A 23,363-nucleotide genomic window follows, 5' to 3' on the forward strand; every position below is an offset into this window, starting at 1 on the left:
CTTTTGATTTCTAACTGCTTGCTCTGACATTAGTTGCCCTTCACTTAGTGTGCTCTTATTGCTTATTTGCCATCTGCCTCTGTGTTAACTTTAGTACTTCTCTTTGAAAGACAGTTGCTCCAGATTAAATGTTTATTATCCTTGCATTGTCTTTCCAAACAATCAAATATATTGTACATTTTTTTGTATTTTGTTTTGGGATGAGGTGTTTACTGAGTAAATAATAATAAAATTGTGGATCAACTCGCATTTTCGTGCTGCTAGTTTAGTCTCCAGATAGGAATGTGTTTGAGGGAGAGAGGGTGAGTCAGAAATAAATGTATTTGCGGAGCCTAACCAAACATAACAAGCAAGCAAGTAAGTTGCTAATAACAACAAATGCCTTTCTGAGTCATTCCTTACAATGTAACACAGAGGCATTATACATTTTTCCTGCTGCCATAAAGCAAGCCTAATAAAGGATATACTCTCCCATTTTTGAAAAGTGAAAGATGCAAACTGTTTATTACAGATGGGTCTTTTAGGGTCCTTGTGTAAAATACTCTGTCACCTTAGAATTGTATTTTGCGTTTTCTGTGACAGGTCACCACTTAACAAACCAATATCTCTATTGTGTATTTTGTGGCTATATTTTCTTGGTAATTAATACAATTCAAATTACAGAAACAACCAAAATCACTTCTGTGTCAAGTGAGGACCTGGAGAGCTTTTGCTTTATCTGTTTAAAGGGCTTTTGCTATTCACATGACAACAAAGAGATTAAAGCATTAAATAAAGTGCATTTCTAAGTCCAGTGAAGAGGTAAACGATAGACTTATTCCACTTTCTGTATTGATAATATGGAAGGGCATATTTATGATGGGAACATGTCTTCTGATTCTGCTGTGGCTTTCGATCTGCCAGACCTGTTCCTGTCAGAGTTTTCTCCAGTTTCCAAGCTCCTTTTGAAGGTGTAGGACAATGTACTCACTAACATCTTGGCTTTCTGTACAATGTCTCTAAAGGAAAGACATATACATGTACCTTGAATGGGTTATAATAGTCTGCCTGTCTTCCTTTGTTAATTGCCTTTTTCTTATTTTTATGATAGCAGTATACAATGCAATTTTGTCCAAAAAATGCTTCAAAGGGTGTAGCAACATAGTTTGTTCCCACATTGGTTTTACGCAGATGAAACATTTGTAAGTAATCAACAAAAGTCCAGATACCCGTAGGAATTGTTTGCATCAACTTTCAAGGCTTCATTAACTTCCATTGCTGCAGAAAAGCTCTAAATTGTTTAACCATTACTTGTTCCCTGAAAAGGACCTTTTTGTATAACTCTGAATATGACAATATTTTCAGTTCTTGATAACCTAATTTTTTTTCTCTTAATCTCTGCTAGTTTACCGCTTACCTTTGTACCATTTCAGATTGTTCAATGCACTTTATTTGTTTAAATTTTAATCAAAACTGATAAAAAGGGGGGTGTTGTGAAATGTTTGGCTAGTTGTGAACTTATAACACACATACTGTAATGTTTCTGTCAAGTTGAACATTTCAACTCTTGATGTAAGCTGACATTGGAATGATGGCTTGTGACAATGAATAAACTTTATTCCTACAGGGAGCAAATTGACACCAGAGAGAACTCTACATTGTGTAATTTGGAATCAACGACAAATGCCGGCAGTCAAAAGGAAGATTTGACAGAGAAGATCTATGCACATGAGGATAAAATACTAACTGAAAACAAGAGCTCAAGACATGTTCCCAGGTATAGTTGAGGTCAGCCATCCACAAAAGACAGAAACAAGAAACAGCATTTGAGATCACATCTAGTATTAATCAATATTAATAAATGGAACATGCATAATTAAATGTAAATTATATGCTTGCAAATAATACATTCATGTACAATGAAAATTGTATTAAGGTATGTTGAAAATAGGTAACGACTGGTAATTATGTAACATGTTGTTTGTGCCTCAGGACACATCAACAGTGTTGGTAGTTTTCCTGCCACACTCTGCGCCAAAGGGGAAATGCAACTTGGTTTTCTGAAACCAGGCAGCATATGTGCTGTGAAAACAATAAAGAAAGTAATATTTTTTATCCCACATGTCCAAAAAGTGTATCTTCCAAACGTTTTGGTAGCCTAGACTGAAATCTAAATACAGTATACTGTGAAAGTTAAGTGGGTTTCCATCTAACTGAGAAACAAGCAAATTCCAGAAAGATGTGCACATTTTTCTCCAGTATCCTCTAAAGGCAATGTTTTTTATATACAAATCTCCATTAAAACCTATTTTCAATCCGGCAGCAGCTAGAGACTTCCATAAACCCGTACAGTATGTTCCACTTGCTCTTAGCTTAAGGCTGTCCTTGGTCATGTGCTGAACTGCAAAAGTGATTGTAAAGAGGAAGACAGAAAGGGAAATAATAATGGATGAACTGTCAACTAGCACACACAGATGCTTTAAAGTTAAAAATGTACATTCACAAATGTTAGTGCAGGCAGTATTTGTAAGGAGGAAGACAGAAAAGGAAATATCAATGGATGAAATGGCGACTAGCACACACAGATGCTTTAAAAGTAAAAATATGGATTTGATAGTGCATGCAGTGTTTGTAGGGAGGAAGACAAAAAGGAAATAATGGATGAACTGGCAAGTAGCACACACAGATGCTATAAAGTTAAAAATGTGGATTCACAGATGGTTGAGCACACAGGTCACAGATCTTCAAGGGAGGTGAAAAGGCTTTGAAATCTTTTTGTGGCTTGCACAAAAAAAAGATATAATGAGAGCATAATTATGCTAGTAGTAAAATTCATGAAACAACTACAGCAATAACTCCTTAAACAGTAGAATTAACAGAGTAATAAACATTACTTGTAGCCTTCACAAATAAAAAATAACTAGATACCAACAACTGCTAATACAGTGAAAGGTTAAATATATATATTTCTGACAAACCTCTGATCTTACACTTTCCTTAGTTTTGATGGAGTTAGGATTTAAAGATTCTAAAAGAATAGAAAATAGAAAGTTTTAGAAAAAAAATGTTTTTCATGGACACCACTTTGAAAGGGCTTGCCTGTTGGTTACTTTATTTATTCACTGGCTTTCTCCTTGAGCTCTCTACAGACATTGTGCTGTAGCACCATCCTGCTGAATCACTGTTTTTACCTAAAGTGTTGTCTTTATTCTATGTTTGGCTCCTTGGCACTTAAATTAATTCTTCACGGCCCAGCACTTTGTAAAAATGTTCTGCTGCCTGTTCCTAATTTCAATTTAGCTATGTTTTGAAAAATGACCTTTATGTTTGCAGGGTTTGGCAAGAGAAATGCTAAAAGACAGCAGCATAGCTCATCACTGCCACAAAATTAACTTAACATTCTTTGGTAATGAGATGCTCATTCCTGTCAGGTTGTTTTAATATAGTACCTCTATCAAACCTATAATTATAATAACTGATTTTACTGTATACTGCAATTGGTTTCCATGGTACTCATTTCCTAAATTGTCAACCATTTCCATTTTGTTACTTTTTCAGGTCACAAAGCTTGACAAACTCAACAAATTTAGAAATTGATAATGGTAAAGAAAATGGGGAAATGCCCACTGTGTGTTTTTCTGAGAGTGCGCTGAGCCAAGAAAGCTGTCATTCACCTTCTGGAGTAGATGATGGCACCACCGAGAGTTTCTCAACTCCTAATCCCTGTTCTTCTACATTCATTATGAAGTGTTCTACAGAAATGCTCAGCGAAAGCTGTCAGGAAAACAATGGCACAATGGAGAAGGGCCCTCAAGAAAACAGGGATAAACTATGGCGACATTTAAAAGAAAATCTCACTAAAGTACAAGCTTATTACAATGCCGTAAAAAGAAAAATCCCTATTCCAGACCAGTGTACTTTTGAAGGTGAGTTAAATGGTAGAACTGCATAAGGTCTGAGCTAATTGTACATTATATAACAACCCTTGTTACTTCTTAATCCTGTCACAATGGCATCAATGCAAAAGGTATGATCTTATCATGTACAGTATGCTTTACTTGCACAGCCACAAACTCATTAGTATACTGTATGATGTTTATAAACTTTCATTTTATTCAGAATTTCCTAGGAAATGGCATATTGTAGTTAATTTTAAATACTTTATTGCATAATTATATTCTCAGATTTTCTTTAGAAACCTGCAATAAACATCTACTGTATAATAAAAGTGAAGCAATTACCAATCATGTTGTATGCTTCATTCTCTTTAGTGAAGTGGCTAATCCTGGGAAAATCCTTAAAGAGGCCTATCTTTTTAAATAACTGTAAATGTCACATTATAGTACTGATAAAAGGTGTGCGGGCTGACTGGTAAGCCCATATACTTGTAATATTTACCACTGAACACACAAGACCTTGTGAAAATGAACTAGATATGCAGTTAAGAAAATGAAATGATGAATGGATTATAAAGTTTAGTTGTTTTTCAGTAGGATCAATGATAACATGGAAAAGAGAAAATAAGCCTTGTTCAGTAAGAAAGCCATTATCTTTTATCTGTTTGGAAGTGCTGCTTTCTTTTCACTGACTTTTTAAAGCTGAGTGAACTTGGATATTAATATGTGTAGATTGTCTGATATATGAGATCTCAAGTGGATTCAGAAAGTTAAAAAATGGATGGATAGACGAAAGGAAGGGAAATGAGTTGCACTATATGTCAGTGACTGCTTGCTTATCATTCACCCCGTTTAGTCCACCTCTGCATGTTTATATGCCATGTTTTCCCAAGCTACTTATTGTCTTTAAGTTATTTTCTGACTCTTAGTTTGAGAAACAATACTTCCTGTTTTTATATTATCCCAAATTTACCTTGCCTAAGTGCTCTCCAGGAATCTATGGCTCTGTGGTAACATTTGAAGTTGAGGAAGAGAATTATCAAGTACCAAACCAAGCACCCTTCCACTCTCTTTCTTCTGTCCCTTTTTCTCTCACTCATTTACCACCTTGGCATATGTCAATAGAAGAATCTTGACCCTTTTCCTCCTATCAGGTTGCTTTCATATCAGACTTTACTCATGACAACAAACACATAGTAACTCTGAAGTGCACATGTTTTAAAACCTCTCTTCAAGGCCAGTCCCTCAAATCACTTTAGCTGTCAAATTCAATATGTTTTTCTGTAAAGAAACCATGTCCAAATTTCACCTTAACATTGCTGCAGCTCTGTGTTTCATATTAAAGTCCCTTGTCTTCTAGGCAGCCTCTATGTTTCATATTTCAGTCCATGAGACAGGGAGATGAGACATTGGCCTTTTGCAAGTCCTCATAGTCTTAAATGGAAAGCATTGTCTCAGATTCCCCAAATGTCACCTATTAGCAAGGTGAATTGTGACTAATTAATAGTTATCTGTGACTACTGCCTTTAATTGAGTAGTGAATGAGACACTACAGACATCCAATAGGGTGCCTGCCCTACAGCATCTTCAATGAATCCCTGCTATTTCCCACTGCACCATTGTCTCACTTTTTCTTTCTCTCTCCTTCTCTTGCTTTCATCTTGCTCAGCTTTCTTTAGCAGTTTTGCTTCTTGTGGACTGTCTACAAACATGACTGCTGTCATCCAACGCTAGTATACAAAGGAGATCTTTGATTACCAGTGTGCTCAGCTGCTCAATGTGAGACTTTGCATTTTGTAATTTTTGTTTCAGTCATGTCTGAGTTTGTTCCATTCTTGTTCCTAAGAGTGTTTTAGAGAAGTATATTATTTAATAATATTTTAGTAAAAATGCATGTGTTTCAGACATTGTGGGGCTACAACTAGGTCACTTCACATGTGGATTATGCAACACAAGTAATGTGAGAATGTTTCAGGAACTTTATGATATTGTTTGCTGTTGTTCAATGTTGGTCCCTATAGGCACCAACTTAATTTGAAACGTGTATCTCCATTTGGCATGAAAATGTGATTACATTTTTTTCTTGCTACAAACTACATGTGGTAAATAACATATATACGAGGTGTGATTGAAAAGTACGGTGAATGTTGATGCATAGCATATATGTAGATATAATTTTGGGGTGGAGTATTCCTTTAAGGCTTGCATTCTACAGGCTATTTCCTTTTTTATAGAGTGAATAACACAGTTATCACATGTTACATGTAAGAATACAGAAATAAATACAATACCAATGATGTATTTATAAACTTAAAGGATAATTTTAAACTCCCAGCTAAATAATTTGTCATGAGCAAATAAGATGTGAACTAATAAAGAACAATGCAGGATAAGGACAATGCCATTTTTGATTTCTCAAGGGACATTGGTAATACATTTAATTTAAATTACAGAATACAGAAGAAATTCAAAAGCAATCAAAACATGTATTATGTTTACAGATGATAATATAAAATAAATGCCAATTTTAATACATAAGGAAACCGGTAAATGATCTGTATGATATCCATCCATTTTCCACCCCGCTGAATCCAAACACAGGGTCACGGGGGTCTGCTGGAGCCAATCCCAGCCAACACAGGGCACAAGGCAGGAACCAATCCCAGGCAGGGTGCCAACCCACCGCAGGACACACACAAACACACCAAGCACACACTAGGGACAATTTAGAATCGCCAATCCACCTAACCTGCATGTCTTTGGACTGTGGGAGGAAACCAGAGCGCCCGGAGGAAACCCACGCAGACACGGGGAGAACATGCAAACTCCATGCAGGGAGGACCCAGGAAGCGAACCCGGGTCTCCTAACTGCGAGGCAGCAGCGCTACCACTGCACCACCGTGCCACCCATCTGTATGATAGGAATGTTGTAAATGTTTTAAAACAAAATGGGACAATTTTTTTTTATAAGATGAGATAATTTTATAGTAAAAAAATATTTTTTGACTATTGAAATCACTAATCTGCTGCATATACAGTGGAACCTCGGTTTGCGAGCTAATTCGTTCAGGAAACGTGCTCGCAGTCCAAAGCACTCGTATATCAAAGTGAATTTCCCCATAAGAAATAATGGAAACTCAGATGATTAGTTCCACAACCCAAAACTATTCATATAAAAATGATTAATACAAAATATAAAGTAAAAATACATAAAACAAATTAACCTGCACTTTACCTTTGAAAAGAATCATGGCTGGTGTGAGTGAGTTTCTAAACTCTTGTGGGATTCCACCCAATGGGATGACACTCGGAAGAGCGTCCCAAAACAATCGCAGTCTCCCAGCGCTGTAGCAGTTCGCCGTAAAAGCGAATCCGAAAAGATCGCGGACATGCTATAAGCGCCTGCCATCGATGGGTGATACAAGGAACATTATAAATGTGCAGGGCACAGTATTACTTGGCCACGACCCTGCCTGACTGCTGTGTCTGTGTATAGGAGAGTGGCAGATCCCGCTACAATAAATAACCACACTGTTGCTGTTTCAAGCTGAATAAAGCTGGTGTTGCTAGAGTACTGAGACGGGGACTCACACATCACAGCACACACACGCGCACACACACACACACACACAGAGTCACAATGCTGTAGTAAACTGTATATGCTCGTACGGATGTTGACTATATGAGTGAGGCACGCCAACTAAGACAGAGAATAGGAGATGATTGCCCACAATCCCGCAGGGGGAGAGAGAGAGAAGAATCATCAGCTCAGTTGTGATCACATGACACTCAGCAGACAAAGCGTATACATACTACTCGTATTGCAAGATGTCGCTCGTTTATCAAGTCAAAATTTATTAAAAATTTTAGCTCGTCTTGCAAAACACTCATAAACCAAGTTACTCGCAAACCGAGGTTCCACTGTATTTTTGTATGTAAAAATTATTAAGATCAAGATGAATGAAAAGGATCTAATCCTTGGGATTCAAACCACAATGCTGCTGATTTGCCATAAGAAGTGCTGTCATCATCGCTATTTGGCAACTGCTGTACACTGTCACTAAGATTGCCTTTTTCAACTGTTAAAGACATAACATTAATGATTAAATTGACTTGTTGCATATTTTGGTCCTCGGGGTCATGATATTAATCAGTTCACAACTGAACTGACTAACAGATTGAGACTGCTCTATAAATATGGTGGGAAGGAGGAAGAGGTGGAGTTAGGAGAGCCGGAATAGGAACTGATATGGCAGGAAGGGGAATTCTGGGTAGCAGAAATAATGTCATCAGGGTTGGCGGGAAGTGGAGCGGAGTGGTGGCTCTGAGGCTAAGGACCTGCGCTGTAATCCCGAAGGTTGCTGGTTCGAATCCCCGTCAGTGCCAAAAAGAGATCCTACTCTGCTGGGCCCTTGAGCAAGGCCCTTAACCTGTAATTGCTCCAGGGGGCGCTGTACAATGGCTGACCCTGCGCTCTGACCCCAAGGGGTATGCGAAAAAAACTAACAAACACTGTTGTAAGTCGCTCTGGATAAGAGCGTCTGCTAAATGATGTAAATGTAAATGTAAATGTAAATGGGAAGTGATGTCAGCAGTGGGTGGATCAATGGTGATGTCATTAAGAGTCAGGGTTTTTGACTGGGCTGCAGAGGAATAAGAGGAGAGAGGATCAGGTGAGAGTGCCAATCCCTGGTCTGGCTGACAAATAACACTATTAGAGCCTGTAAACTGTCCCCCATGCGCATGTGTGTAATACTACAAATAGCTAAGAATTTACTGTCAGTCAGGGACATGTATATAGTTTAATGTACAGCATATAAATGAAACAAGATGTGGGGACTTTGCTGCAAAAATGTGTATTACCTCATGTGCAGGAGCACTGCTTTTAGCCAAGGAGGCTAAAGCACATGCATGTTGAAAATCAAGACAAAACTCTTCATAATATAAAAATGTTAAAATTAGAATGGTGCTGTTTGAAAAAGTGATGAAACTCTTTCTTAGCGTATCATCAAAGTGTTATTAACCGAGCTCAATACTTAAGTCCATCCATCAATTTCTATAAACACTTTTCTTAATCAGAATCATGGAGATAAATGGAGGCTATAACGGTTTCAGACAGCACAAGCGTGGAAGCAGGTCTGTAGGAAATGGTAGTCCTTTGCACAGCACACTCACTCTCTCATACAATTTAGAACCACAAAGCATGAATCTTGATCATGTGAGGAAACTGGAGTCAACAAATGAAATCAATGAAAACATGGGGAGAACATGCAAACACAACAAAAAATACTTTCCATCCAGGGCATTTGTTGGCCTCATTTTAATTAACTACAGTGAGATTAAATTACACCTGTGGTAATATTTTCAAATATGTACATTAAAAACATAAACTTATTTCTTCAATTTTCTTTTTGTACCTATAGTAAGAATAATAATTCTAGAGACTGGCCTCATAGCTCTGATGCATTTAGTTTAAAGCTGCAGAAGACTCCTATTGGAATCTGTTCATTCTCCACCATGTCTATGTGGGTTTTCTTAAGGTACTCTAGATCAGTGTTTCTCAATTTTTATAGCCTTGGGACCCAGTTTTGCTATTTTAAGTTCACTAGTGACCCACAGACATCTATTGAAATCGGGAGGGTCTGTGTCACCCATTATGAAACAAGTGCAAACACGAGAGTAAGAGAGGCATCTCCACTGGTGAAACAAGCACTAGTAGAGAGGAGGGAAAATATTGTGCAACACCGTTAATTGTTATGCTGGACCGACTTTCATGACAGCCTGTTGCAACTCACTAACAACAGTCTGTGACCCAGTGGTTGAGAAACACTGCTGTAGATTCCTTCTGTACCCCAAAGACTGTGAGGTAGATTGGCACCCCATCCTTGTGCCCAGTGCTTCAGAATAGGCCCCAGTTTTCCTCAATGCTACAATGGAATAAGCAGGTTCAGAACACTGCTGAATAGAGGAATGTAAATAATGTTCTGATATATTTGTTCATGATTTTTAATATTTGATTCACTGAATGCCTATATATTCTGTAGGGTGTTTATTGCTGGCAGAACAATAGTTGACCTTTAGCTGGTGCTTCCAACATATTTCCCTGTAGCATTCTCTATTGCCAATTGAGGCATCTAAACCAGTTTTCTTCTAATCATTTTGGTTCCTCCTTATACTCCTTCAAGCCTTCTTCCCAAATAATTCTTGTTTTACCAGCAACCTATGGTTAATCATTACAAGTAAACAATTGTCAGATTAATCTTAGAAAAAAGATATGAATTTAACATAATAATGTAACCATAACTAGAAGCACTAGCAGATATTCCAGAAATGTGTATATACTGTACCTAATTCAGTAGGAAACTGAAAAGGGGAAAACTCTTTTGGCTGAGATGCATGTTTTTTCACCTGCCTTTGTTTATTTAGCCTCCTTAATGTTGGTGGAATGTCATGTACTTTTTATTTTCTTTGAGTAAGCCCCTGTATCTGCACTCAGTTGGAGACTTAGTCATAGCATGTACCACTGCCTAGGCCTGCCAATTGTACTTTAAACTGCTTTTGATGAAACAAATACTACCAAAATGCCAAACCAGCATGGGGCAATTTGTAGGAAGTTTGTTATTATCTTAATTTCTGGCAGGTAATTGTTAACATATGGTGGAATATATTAGTGCACTCCTACAGAGAACTCAGTGCCTTGTAGTATAAGAGTGACTTTTACCCTGCTAAGCTCCAGGAGATTTATTTGTAACACATGGCTTTTAAAAACTAAAAATCCAAGATCAATGGACATGTGTTATGTCTTCTGAAAAAAAAGCAGAAACCTCTTACTTCTAAAAGATAATCTGCTAAATTACATAGCAGTCACATAAGTAAGAGACAATCTGTTGAATGTGCATGAGATGCTTACAAATGTGTCAGGAAAAGTAGAGAAAAAAATCTACAGGTATGTCATCCACAAAAAAATGTATATGTATGTGTGTGTACATGAAAATTAAAGGGAGTATTAGATTACACCTTCAAACAGAATCCATGGCACTCATATATTAAAAAGTGAAAAGTACTTTTCTGAGGTTAACAAAATTAAGACTGGCTCATTTAGTCACCGGACTACAGAAAGACATAGCATAGAAGCTATGCAGAAAAGCGTATTCTACATATCCTACTCTGAAAGACTCATGAAATTAAACTTCTTTAATCTTAAACAAAGAAGATCATTAGGCTTTCAAATTACAGTTTATTATCATTTAATAAATGTTTCCTTTACTCGGTATATGTTACAATATGTTAAATTACCCCTATATTAGGAGTGTGCAATATATATCTACGAAAATATCTTTATTGTTGTTTTAATGATGTGCGAGCTGAAATTATCTAGTATGTCACAAGGAAACAATCAAAAACATGCCTTGAGAGTTCATGCTTTCGCTTTCTCATGCAACCCAACAGGGCAGACTACTGCATGTGCCACTCCGGCCGAAGGATCCAGCGTCGCATCGTTCCGCCCACTCACGCAGCGTCTTCACGGACGCGACCGCCTTCCCCTCCAGCTTCTTCAGTTCCTCCTGTAGGGCATGTATCACCTGTAATAGAGACTCTGCGGGCTGAAGGCACTCCCCCAGCTTTCACAGAGCTGCCGGCAAGCGCAGACAGTCAGCCAGCGGTGGACTTACCTATTGATCAGCCACACACACCGGCTGCCTGCCATGGGGCCTTCTCTCCAGCCCAATCGGGTCCTTCTCCGGCTCGGGATGGACATTAGTTGGTCCCGCCTCCGACCAATCATCGGTGGGTACTCAACACACACCGTCCAATCCCTTGCCTGTCTCAGGGAGGGACTTCCGGTCCGCGGCCATCTTGTCTCCCCTCCTTCTGGTGCGGACGTAAGCCTCCGGGCAACCTCGCAGCTGCCATGGCCTTCCGAGCTGCAGCGACTCCTTCACCGCAGCTCTTCTTGCTGCCGCCGCGCTAACGAAGGCCCGCGGATCTGGGCAGTCCTTGCCTGCAACACAAAACGCAAGTCCAGCCCTCCAGGGCCGACTGCCATTGGGCAGGGCACTTACCTCCTGGGCCCCGTCTGTCCGAGGCGCCTGCCTCAGCATGGCCTTCGTAGATGCGATGCCATCCCGGATGTCCTCAGCAATGGCGCTCTCATAGGAGCCTTCTGCACTCCGGCTATGGCTGTTGCTGTCACTCTGCACCAGGGGGAAATGGCTCTTCTGTGGACCGGTGGTGGTCCGTGGGGTGAGTCACTCCCATGGGGTTGTGTGCTCACCACTCCCGCGGTGCATGTGTGGGCTCAGATGCTGCGCCGGGACGTCCAGAAAATTATTTTTAAAGACGGGTCCCTGCCTTGAAACAGGCGGAGAGGCCCATCTGGGATGCCATTGTGGGATACAGCCCAGACACAGACAGGTAGATATCATTTTAAGCACCACACACATTTATTTACACAATACTATTTACAAGTGACAGCACACAATCCACTTTCACCCTCAAAGTCCAGGCCTCACAACCAATAGCTCTCTTCAGGTCCGCCTCCACTCATCTCCTCCTGAGCTCCGCCTTTCTTCCTGACTCCAGCCATCGAATGGAGGAAGGCGGCTTCTTTTATACCCACCCGGATGTGCTCCAGGTGCCTCCCAATGAGCGCCTGCTGGCACTACCCAGCATGGCGGAAGTGCTGGCTGTGCACCCGGAAGCACTCCGGGTGTCCCTGGTCTTCTTCCCCCCAGCACTTCTGGGTGTGGCGGAAGTGCTGAGGGCCAGGGCTCCATAGGCATCAGGGCGGCCCCTGGCGGTGACCACAGGCCCCTATAGGGTTGAGCTTCCAAGCTCCTTTCCCTTGGTCCCCATAGCCACCAGGGCGGTCGCCCCCTCGTGGTCTGGAGGAGGCGTAATCCCTCCTCCGGTCGTTCCGGGCATCCCGGTTGGGTACCACCCCAGCCGCTTGCCAATATATATATATATATATACTAGCAAAATACCCGCGCTTCGCAGCGGAGAAGTAGTGTGTTAAAGAGGTTATGTAAACATATATATACATAAACATATATACATATATATATACATATACACATCCACATATATATACATATATCAACATATATATACACATACAGACACATATATACATATACATATTTGTATATCTACATATATATACACATATATACATATACATACATATCTATCTACATACATACACATATATCTATCTATCTATATATATATATATACACATACATACATACATATCTATCTATATATATATATATATATAGCTGATTACCCAGTGGATTCGCTCACTGAATGCAAGAGAAAAAAATAAAATGTATGTATAAAATAAGTTTAATTGCCAAATTTATTTTTCCACAAATAAAGGGCACTTACAATAACATAGAAATCAATATAAACAACATTAACATCATTATCATATGAGAATATGAAGTAATATATAAGAAGCACATTGCATATAAATATAAATTATTAAACAGTAAAATGTTCTTGTATAATACGCTACCGTGGCTATTCGTTTGTCTGTCCAGGATTTGAAATCAGCTGTAGCTCGCAAACCGTTTCACCTATTGACTTGAAATTTGGTACACAGATAGTACGTCACGTCTACTATTCGCTTTCCCACACATATGAACACATATATATATATATATATATATATATACACACATACATATACACACACATACACATATATACCGTCTTTTTCCGAAAATAAGACATCCCCCGAAAATAAGCCCTATCGAGATTTTCGGAACTTTTTGTAATATAAGCCCTCCCCCGAAAATAAGCCCTAGTTAAAATAATGTGAAAAAAAGAATTCGTTAAAAAATGCTGTTGATTTATTAAGTATGTTTAGCTTCCCTAATACTCGTATTTCAGAGAAATGTTTGAAATAAAATATTCCGAGAAATTCATTGTTTACCTCTACAGTTCGTTTCAAATTAATTCTTGGAATTTATCTTAAAAATACAACATAAGGCAGCATGAATACATACCGTAAATATTGTGTCCGCTCTGCTCTGCTGTGTTGTACTGCGTCGCGCGTATCGCAGAGTATGGTCGAATGAGGTGGGGAGGGGGTGGAGGGGGGCATGCATATGCGGAATGCGACGGAACGCGTCGTTGGCGCACACTATAAATAATTGTTCGTTAAGGCAGCAGTCTACATTGAGCGACAGTGCAGATACAATGTTTGTTCATTTCAGTCTTGTAAGTCTGATTATTTCCTCATACGTAATTTTATTTTTTATAAAGTGAATAATTTTTAACCGCAGTTAAAATGAGTACAAAATGAAAGAGCTATTCCGTCGAGTACAAAAAGGGAATTGTGGAAGACTCCAGGGGTGTAAATCTTGATTTATGACGATGTTCCAGAAGAAGATGACATGACTGTAATTGAATAAATTTTAATTTCTGTATTCTGTGTAAAATAAATAAATATTAAATAAAAATATATAAATATACTTTTATTTTTGTCCTCCCCCGAAAAGTAGTGTCTTATTTTCGGAAAAAGACGGTACATATACATACATAGTGCGTTGCAACACGGGCTGCGATTGTTACATGGGAGGGAGAGGACAAATCACAGCTTCCCGCTTTCTAATCGGGCTTGTGATTGCTGCTTTGACGGATGCCCAGATCCCACAGTATTTCCCGTTAGGAGAGGCGTTAGGCAAGTGTAATTGAATAGCGGTGCTGCAAGTTATTACTCTTTTTATCTTTATTTTATTTTATTGTAGAATCAACTCAGAGCTGCGCGCACCAGTGCGTGCGTGGCGGATGCGTACGGCTGACGTTTTCATTGTCTACCACCTTCGCTAATCATTGTTGAGGCAGATTGAAGACTTAAGTGCCAGCTTAACTGAAAAATTAAAGAAAACATACTAAGTTTTAAAAAAAATCAGTTTTAACGGGAAAAGATGCCGACGAAAGAAGAGAAGCAGCGGGACGCTAGGGTCAAGAGCTGCTCATTAAGCAGCAAGCGCATCAACGTCTGAGCAAATGAATGGTAAACGTACAGAGAAAGAGGATAAATACTATGAATGGTCATGTCAAGTGTATTCACTCCACGTTATCGTGCAGTGCGCTGTTACTGGTATTTTGATAAAAGAATCTGAATAACATATAAGAAGCGTATAAATTATTAAACAGTAAAACATTAACATTTAAGAAGTAAAGATACATTGAGTACTACTGTAGTGCTTTCTGGTATAGTACATTTTTTGGTTGCCCATTACATGCATAAATGTATACATTTTTTGGTGTACCTACCCAAGAACACACGACATGACCCGGCAGTTAAAAATTTATCGCTCCAGCAATTTTAACTCTGTTACAAAGTCATCTAATATGGTATTGCAAACGGCAGCGGGAGCGTTTCTATAAACTCAATTTAAACTTACTGTTTACACCGTGCTTTGAAGATGCATATTATGCGACACGTGTTTTGCCGTAATTGTGGGCTCATCAGGAGTACACAGTCACTGCACTCCCTTACGGGAATCGATCCTCGGACGTAGAGGCGAAGCCCCTAACGTTGTGCCACGGCGTGAGGTTCGTTCATTTGACAGCATGTTGATCGGGGTAATTACATTGCAGGCATTCGTAGTCTGATTCACAATCTGATTGTATGGGTGGTTACCTACCAGGTAACGCTTGTGGTTGGTGAGCAAGTCGGGTAACTTCTGCCACGGTGCCCTCTTTCAGTTGCGAGAAGCAGATCATACAATGGTTGAAATACTTTAATATATATAGCAAAATCACCGCGCTTCGCAGGGGCGAATATGGTATTGCAAACGGCAGCGTTTCTATAAACTTAAAGTTACGGTTTATACCGTGCCTTGTTTCATATTCTTTTCCTACCTTATCAATAGTGTAATGTGTTTTTTGAACAGGTTTGATTCATGGAAGTGATCACTCATGCTGCGTTCAGTCACTTCACGTGAGCCACTCTCTTGTGTGATGTTGCGATGTCCACGGGTTTATTTAATGTTAGCTAAGACCCGGCAGTTAAAAGTTTCTCGCTACAGCAATTTTAACTCTGTTACAAAGTGATGCAAACTGTCGTTTATACCTCGTGTCTTCTCATTAAACTTGTATCTCGCGAATATGGCATTGCAAACGGCAGCGGGAGCGTTTCTATAAAGTTAAGGTTACGGTTTACACCGTGCTTTTTTATACCTCGTGTCTTCTCATTAAACTTGTATCTCGCGAATATGGTATTGCAAACGGCAGCGGGAGCGTTTGTATAAAGTTAATTTAGACTTACGGTTTACACCGTGCTTTTTTATACCTCGTGTCTTATGAAGATGCTTGTATGCGTCACTCACTCGCTTCTTATTGTTTCGCTGCCTTGTCAATTGTGTAATGAATGTTTTCTTCTGCGCTCTTTGGGGCTCCTCCTTCTTTTCTACGTACTGAGTTCACAGTCAGTTCACGTGATTACGTAGGAGGCGTGATGACGCGATACGTGACTCCGCCTCCTCCATTACAGTGTATGGACAAAAAATATGTTCCAGTTATGACCATTACGCTTTGAATTTCAAAATGAAACCTGCCTAACTTTTGTAAGTAAGCTGTAAGGAATGAGCCTGCCAAATTTCAGCCTTCCACCTACACGGGAAGTTGGAGAATTAGTGATGAGTGAGTCAGTCAGTCAGTCAGTCAGTCAGTGAGGGCTTTGCCTTTTATTATTATAGATTATCATTTTTTTCATTTATTTATTTTATTTTGGTACAAACAGTATTCCATATTTGAATGTGTCACTGGAAAGTAAATGGAAGTAGATTACATTCAGGATGGAATCCAGGAAGTACTTTAGCACACTAAGAGGCAAGGAAATGTCAAGCATTTAAAGTAGAAACTTTGATTTGCTTTAAAAATTACTTTAATTAGATACTGGAGCAACTTAGGCATTAACTAAGGAATCACCTTAATGGACTGAATGGCCTTCTCACTTTTATCAGAATTTGTATTCATCGTTGCCTTGGTCAGAGTGTTAGGCATAAGAAAAGGATCTCTTTTTAAATGTTAATATCATCATCATCATCATCAAAAATTTCTTTTAACCCTGATCCAGATTCATGGACAACATCCATTTATTCATTTCTCCCTACCCCTGTCTTCTGGCTTTGGCATGCATTAAGAGCTCTGTAATTTTATTTTGCTTAAACAAGTCACTCTTGGTTGTCCTTTTAGCATTTTTCTCTCTATTCAGTCCTAATGTTCATCATTTTTCTGAATTTTTCCTCTTAGAATATGCCTAAGTCACTAAAGTTGTTCACCGCAGAGTAGATTAATCTTTAAATAGTGTACTGTCCTTACCTACCATTTGCCATTTTTTCAGCCATGTAATGACAGTGCCAATTTGATTTCCTAAAAACACAGAAGACGCAAACTTGCTTCTTTTTTCTGTCCAAGAAGTCCTTAGTTTATAATTCTTTTTCTTTGACACATCCATTGTTGTATGTGTAAAATAGCAAGTGCCTGCTACAGCCTGCCAAAATAAGCCAACCATTAAAGTATATTTTTTCTAGTTAAATCACATTTTTATAAGGTTTTTTTTTTCCCTTTGTTCTCTAATGTTGCATGTAATATGAATATGAATAGTTTCTTGCTCTCTTACTTACCCCTGTATTTTATTATGAAAAGGAGAACTAACGAGACTACATTTTTGAAGTGAAAATTCAAACAATCTCCTAATAATTAACCAAGAAGTTACCAGGCACTAATTCTGTAACAGGGGAAGGAAGATACTTTTTACCTGAGTAGTGGCAGAAATGAAGAAATGAGAGTTGAATTGCAGGCTTAAGGAATTTGTTGACAACCTTGGGAAAGTGATCACCAATTATAACATCTACAAGGTTGGTTAGCAGCTTTAGCTTCCTTAGTATATAGATCTTTGGCTTCTTGTCTTTGTGATTTTCAAAAATACTATATCTTTCCATGAGAAGGAGTATTCACAGGTGAATTAATTATCATTTCACAGATGGCAATGGTTTAGCACAAAATACTGAAATCATAACTGTATAGGACATATGTAGTTATTGGATTTGGGTGAAGTTTCTTATATTTGGCAAATTCTGAAATCATAGTTAAGTAATTAATTCCACAAATACCACAATGTTCTCAAACTTCCTTAATTCAATTCAGGATGGTGAGACATTAGAGCTTTATAATTCTTTTAGCTATAGAGTGAGAGAGAGATTTTCCTTCTTTTTATGTTAAGTAAAAGTGAATAAGGAGACATTAGTACATCATCATAGAACCAAAACACATTGGGAAAATGCAGACTCGCTATCATAAGAATTATTATATATTAAGAGTCAAAATAAATTTAATTCATAATGTGGCACAAGAGTGCCTTTTGACTCAGGATATTAAATAAAGATATATTTTGGTCATTATTTTATACGCTTGTTAATGTTTGTCGTTTATATAAGTTTTTCTGTACCCTTAATTGTATCATTGCTTACTGTATGTTGGGTGTGTTTTATTAGTGATTATTATTTTACTGAGAAGTCCATCCATCCATCCACTTTCCAACCCGCTGAATCCGAACACAGGGTCACGGGGGTCTGCTGGAGCCAGTCCCAGCCAACACAGGGCACAAGGCAGGAACCAATCCCAGGCAGGGTGCCAACCCACCGCAGGACACACACAAACACACCCACACAACAAGCACACACTAGGGCCAATTTAGAATCGCCAATCCACCTAACCTGCATGTCTTTGGACTGTGGGAGGAAACCGGAGTTACTGAGAAGTCACAACTCAGAATTTTAATATTCTAGTTTTGTAAAAAAAAAATAATATTCAAAAAAAGTTTTAAATACAGCAAACCATATCAATACACATAGTTCTGATTCAGTTATATGTTGGTAACATAAAGAAAAATGTAATTAATTCTTTGCATTTATATAGCGCTTTTCTCACTACTCAAAGCACTCAGCAATTGCAGGTTAAGGGCCTTGCTCAAGGGCCCAACAGAGCAGAGTCCCTATTAGCATTTACGGGATTCGAACCGGCAGATCCCTAGCCAAAAATGAACTACTGCATATCTAAGCATTGGTAAATCTGTCTGTGTTGTGTATTATATTAGACTCACATATGCTTGTGGACATGCTGTTTTCATTTTCACCTTCTAGACTTAATTTATGTTCACAACTGCCATTGATTTGTATATACCATACCAGAATATGCATTATACCTTGCTGATAGATGAATGGCATGGCTCCAAAATGTTACATGGGAATGGAATCCACAACTCCAACCATTTTCAGACTTTTAGGTAGCTATTATACAAAGAAACATGATAATTTTCTTCACATGGAACCTCCATATGTGTCAGAAGCCAAAGTCATTTATCCACTGTAGTACTTTAGCAAAGATGCCTTGCATAATCTAGGAGATGTCATAATGTAGTACCTGTATAAATGAGAAAAGTTTGTGCTATTTTATTCATGTGGCAGTGATAATGATGGCTTTCTGTTTTAGAATGGCTTTACTCAATACAGGTTATGCATAGTGTACTGTAATGTTAGATTTAAGGTTAGGGCTAGACATGTTACTGTCTCCCAGTAGTTGGGCTCCAGGCTGAGATAAGGCTTCTTTATGGAGTTTACATGTTGCTGCCATGTTTGTGTGGATTTCCTCTAGGGACTGATATCCTCTACCTCCATCCAAACACCAGGGCAGTAGGTGACATTAAATTACAGTACTTAAATGTAAGCATGTTTGGTTAACCATGAATCTGTTATTGAATTTCAGCTTCTAGTCATCTTCAATAAAATTAATTTAAAGAGATAGATAGATAGATAGATAGATAGATAGATAGATAGATAGATAGATAGATAGATAGATAGATAGATAGATAGATAGATAGATAGATAGAGTTAATTAAATATAGTTAACTTTGTAATATTGTTTTCCCTTTATAGACTCTGTTAGAAATGTGATCAAGCTCCATTTCACATGTCCTTTGAAGGGCCACTACTGTCTCTATAGCAAATCCAGCTTCACTCTCAACAGTAGACAGCCTCAAGTCTGGATTCAGATCATGCTGATTGTTAAACAGGTAGGTCTTTTAACAAATAAAACCTGACCTCCACGTATATCAAATTAAATCTCTTTTCCACCCTGCATGCACATTAATAAATAAAAGCTATCCACGAGCCAGAAAACAGAGCAAAGCCTTGAATTTTGTAGCTGTATTATCGGCTCTCTTTCAATGTAGAGTATAATTTGGTTTGACTGATATCTATGAGTTGCAGAATTCTCAGGATGCAGTTTATGGTATTTGGAATGTTAGATGTTATTAAAATAGGTAATTTATTTACCTTTATTATTTTTTATATTTTCATAATGACAAAATATGAAGGAATGCTGTCCTCCCCTCATTCATCATTTGTCCTCAATGCAGTTACTGTATATCCTACTCTTGACTGCAATGGGAAATCATAATAATTTTGAAAATGAGAGACTGACTTTTAAACAAGTGTTAAAACTGTGTGAACTAAAGATGAATTAAGGTATACATACTGTACACACAATTAATAAACTGTCTCAGTTCTGGAATAAATTGTTCTTCTGGTAGTGTCCAAAAGGGCCTCCCCATGTGTGGCACCTAGCAGGCTGATATATGTTTTCTTTCTTCCTGTCAGGTTCCTTTTTTTCCCCAAGTTTTTCTCAATGCATTTCAGGGCCTACACTCCCATCTGAGCAACACATTTATGGGCCATTATGTTGAGATATATTGATAATCAGATAGTAGACCCAATGAATTACAACCTTCATCGACCCAAGGCTTCCGTACTTAGGCATTTAGTCTTCTACCCTGGTTGAAGTATTTTTTAGCTAACTATCTGGATTACTGTTTAGCCCTACTCTGGATAAAAATAGGAGAAAGTAGCTGGTGAAAGGATCTCCCACACAGCAATCTCAATAAATTCATAATTTATGCATTAGGCAGGTATTGAGCTAGTCATGACAAGATAAACTTTTGTAAATAGCTGGCACCCTTGCTGATTGCTGGATGTTCCTGTGGAGTAAACAGATTGATTTCCAGTGAGGTAGAAACATGATACATCTGTAGCAACTTCATTAGGCTAAAAAAATAGATGATGAATGTCAGGCACAACGCATTTGGCAGATAATGCTGTACACAAATTATGCCAGCTGAGATTATGCTCATGAAGAAAAATTATTTTATGGTATTAATAACAAATATGCATTTTCAAGAATGAAAGAAAATTGTTCATATTGCAGAGTTAGCGCTTGATTTATAGTTGCAGAAAAGTCATAAAACCCACACAGCTTTTTTCATAGTGTGCACTGCATTTTTTATTATAAAAACTGAAATCTGTCAATTTATACAGCTGTGTCTGTGAATGCTGGTGTCACCCTGCCCTTTTACTACTCACTAAGGGAGAATTAGCACTGAAAATATATGTTGGATAGTAGAGCTTGTTTTTACAGTGAAATCCAGTACACGGGATTACAGCAGACTGTCTAGCATGTACCAATATTGTACAATGTCTGGTTGAAAGAGGGCATCCAGTTGGCCTCGGTCATCAGTGCTGTGCTATAAAGGAACTTGGATACCCACCAGTTTATTTTCTCAAGGAGTGCTGTTCTCTGGAGTTTTTCTTTCATCCATCATCAGCTAGCCATATCTTACTTATAATGTTAATGGACATTATATCATCAGAGCTTGTTTTTGTTAATCTTTGAGATTGCTCGTATTTCAAGTGTTTATATTTATACATGTTGCATGAGTTTGAAATTCAAAGTCAATGCAATATATTTGAAAACAGAGATCTGAGGCTACACTGAGAAGTGAAGTCAATTAAACCAAACATGAGTGAATATAAAATACATATACAAATTGTAGTTTTGCATTTTGTTTTCATTTTTGTCAAGAAGATAAGCCATCATAGACCACTAGCCAAAACTTCAGCCTAAATGAATTTAAGATGCTCAAAATCTATAAAAACAAAGTTAATATACTAGTTTTTAACATTTAAATTAAATAATTTAAAATTACTAAGGAAACATAAATGCTGATGATTGAGACTTTTTTCTGTGACAATAAAATGTATGTTTAGAAAATGACAGGGATAGGATCATATTTTGTAAGCTACAGTTTAAGTGAACTTTTGAACTAAGGTATATCAGATGCAGAGTGCTATATAAATGCTATATATATATATATATATATATATATATATATATATATATATATATATATATATATATATATATATATATATATATATATAAATATAAAAAATACTTAATTAATCACTAAAATAAAAATAAAGGAAAAAAGAGGAGTACTGATTCATGCCAGAACAGATTACCTTTTTCAGGCAAAAAGTCATTTGGAGTATGATGGCATTTCAACACACTGTTGCACCAGGAGGCATGCTGTAAATACATTTTAAAATAAAGACTGGTTTAACTTTTCATCCTAAAACAGCAGAGAAGGGAAAACTCTGTGTCAGTTTTACTGGATTATTGTAAGACCTTTCTTTTCCTTTAGTTACTTATATTTTTAATATATTATAAAGTCTGTAAGCTAAGTAAGCAATTAGTTAGTATATTATGTATTGTATTACTCTCACTTAATCATTTATTATTGGATTTTTTCTTTGTGCTTTCATAATTAACAGAAAACATACTATTGCAATATTAATTTGTCCCAGAGTATTGCATTTAACTGGTCTCAGAAGTTAAGGTGTACAGGTGTCAACCTATGGGTTTCATTGAGGGATTCAGAATTGAATAGGAATAGGCACATAAAATACATGACAGCACAGACTACTGCAGGTATACAAACCTGTTAAACCTCCATGACTAGGTGCTATGAAAAGAAGTCTGGAACTACAAGGGGAGGAAAATCCTGAGAAAGACAGATGGATAACCTTGGGTGTTCCCTTTGACTGGCTCTAGACAATGAGCAGTCATTAATACTTAACTGTTGTTTATGTAAAAAAGGGGCACACTGCTGTACACAATCTTAAAATCTGTTATTTTGTATTTGTTCATTTCTAACTGCCTATAGTGTAGGTGGGAGGTTGTGGAGTTTGACTATATTTCCATAGAGTAGCAGAGTTAAATCACACTGTTGACTCACCTACTCACTCACTTAGTAATGACTAAGTTGCATGGCCAAGAAACAAACAGTGCAGATGGCCTTCTAGTGATGTTTTTTCCACTTTCTAGTGTTGCATTTCTAGTTTCCGAAGAATGATGCGGAACTCTTGTATTTTGAGACAAATAGGAAGCTAATCCTTATGTGTATTTAAAGACTTAGTTCTAATTGTTTTTCTAAAAAGAAAAAGAAATGCTTTAAATGGGTGTTTTCTTCAGTAGTAATTCAACATGACCATAGTATTATTATTATGATTTTTTTTTAATATTCTGTAGTGAAGTGAGGGAAAAGTTCAGCGTTATGTCAGAACTCGG

General features: G+C 37.8%; 1 protein-coding gene across 1 annotated transcript in view; it reads left to right on the forward strand.

Moving 5' to 3' along the window:
* The window catches only part of veph1 (ventricular zone expressed PH domain-containing 1), a 234,384-nt gene that overhangs the window by 103,098 nt on the left and 107,923 nt on the right, over positions 1-23,363 (forward strand). Inside the window, exons 7-9 of the mRNA XM_028794493.2 lie at positions 1,607-1,756; positions 3,538-3,905; positions 19,835-19,971. Coding sequence (XP_028650326.2) covers positions 1,607-1,756; positions 3,538-3,905; positions 19,835-19,971 — 655 coding nt within the window. The remainder of the gene's footprint in view (positions 1-1,606; positions 1,757-3,537; positions 3,906-19,834; positions 19,972-23,363) is intronic.

Source organism: Erpetoichthys calabaricus, chromosome 2 (assembly GCF_900747795.2).
Source record: "Erpetoichthys calabaricus chromosome 2, fErpCal1.3, whole genome shotgun sequence".
Taxonomy (NCBI): Eukaryota; Metazoa; Chordata; class Cladistia; order Polypteriformes; family Polypteridae; genus Erpetoichthys; species Erpetoichthys calabaricus.